Source organism: Leopardus geoffroyi, chromosome A1 (assembly GCF_018350155.1).
Source record: "Leopardus geoffroyi isolate Oge1 chromosome A1, O.geoffroyi_Oge1_pat1.0, whole genome shotgun sequence".
NCBI lineage: Eukaryota > Metazoa > Chordata > Mammalia > Carnivora > Felidae > Leopardus > Leopardus geoffroyi.
The window spans coordinates 113801536-113803107 of record NC_059326.1 but is presented as its reverse complement, the minus strand read 5'-3'; the positions used below and the strand labels follow the sequence as shown (position 1 = coordinate 113803107).

Below are 1572 nucleotides of genomic sequence, written 5' to 3'. Positions count from 1 at the left end.
CCACTTGTAGCTGTAAAATGGGCCTTCCTTGCAGATTCATACAGCAAATACTTACTTCTGTGTGCTAAGCACTGTGGGTAGGGCTCCACATGACTAACTAAATCAGAATCTGGGGGGACTGGTGTGAAAGGGTGTCCAGGTATTTGTGTGTGTGTGTGTGTGTGTGTGCGCGCGCGCGTGCGTGTGTGTATGTATTTTTTTAACCAGTCATCTTTTATTGGATGGTAATTCTGAATCAGGATATGAAAGGACTCAAGGGTGCCAGGCAAAGCTCATGGTCAGAAATGCCGAATGTGCCTCCACACTGGGCCCTCTTCAGTGGTGCTTGCATAGCTGCTCCTGTCTGAGTTCTCTGTAACAACAGCAGTAGTTGAAAAGCATATATGCTGCCAGAACCATAGAAATCCCAGCGACACCTCCTTTCTTCACATAGACACACTTCTTGTAATACTGGTAGTAACCTCTTTGAAATGCTCCAGGAATGCCTTTAGGGGTGAAATCCTGTATCATTATCCAGCTTGACAGCTGTCCTAGCCTCACATCCATGAGCTTCTCCTCCTTCACTGGTATGGACGACGCCATCTTGGAGTCTGTATATTTTTAAGGCACGCTGTGTGATTCTAATCTGCAGCCAAGGTTGAAAACAACTGAATTCGCAGAAGAAGGGTTGACTAGGGAAGAGAAAGGAAATCTCGCCAGATATGCATGTAAGAAATCTCAGAGGGACAGGAGTGGAAGGCAATTTGGACAGACTGCAGAAATCGTTTTAGTATATTGTACAAACTGTAGTTCGTGATTTGCTGGTGGGTCATGAAACCAATTTACTGTGTCATGACCGGCTTTAAAAACAAATAGAATAAGATGGGATTGAAAACATCAGAGCTCATAGTACATCCTAAGGATCATGGTTTCTTGGAACTTGTGTTTCAGAAACCTGTGTGGGTGTGTAAGCTGGGTCTCCTGCAAAACATATTTCCCGTTATGAGCACGGTGACAGGTTTCTGGGAAACACTGGTCCAGCTGGATGGAGGGAGGCTGGTGGGGACTGTGAAATGTACTTGAACTTTGTCTCTAGGGTAGTGGGGGGCCTTGGAAGGATTTTCAGGAGAGAGTGCATTTGAGTGAGCCCTCACTTGCCTCATGGGCGGTGTGCTGTAGGAGCCGAGGTTGCCCCTGCAGTGGTGGTCCTTGGAAGAGTCAGTCAGCTGCTTGGGGGAGTAGAGGGGCTGAGAGATGTAAGGAGGACACCAGGCCACACTGCTGAACTTTGACTTCTCACCTCACCTTTTCTACTTTTTCCTTCTGGGGCAGGTCCCTGGGTCTTTGGTCAAGGTGCACACTGTCCCCTCAGACCCCGTCAGAAGGGCCTGATTCAGGACCTTTGTAGCATTTTCCTCTCATGTTTCCATCTGGAGAGCTCAGAATGGCTTCAATAATTCAAGCAGGGAGAGAGAAGCCTCAAAATCTTCTTTAAACCGTGGCACTGTTTGGGTTTCTGGCTCCTCTACACGCAAAAATATCAAGATAGATGTAACAGATGCTTTGAGAGCAAATTTCCTTTGAGCTGGTATC

At 47.0% G+C, this 1572-nt stretch overlaps 1 protein-coding gene across 1 annotated transcript; it reads right to left on the bottom strand.

Moving 5' to 3' along the window:
- Positions 1-315: 315 nt before the first annotated feature.
- On the bottom strand, positions 316-582 carry LOC123601225 (ATP synthase subunit f, mitochondrial-like). The gene has a single exon (XM_045484237.1). The coding sequence runs from the start codon at positions 580-582 to the stop codon at positions 316-318; it is 267 nt and encodes an 88-aa protein (XP_045340193.1).
- Positions 583-1572: the final 990 nt, after the last annotated feature.

Coding starts and splice junctions, on each gene's coding strand:
- LOC123601225 (XM_045484237.1), bottom strand. CDS start 582: ATGGCGTCGTCCATACCAGTGAAGGAGGAGAAGCTCATGGATGTGAGG.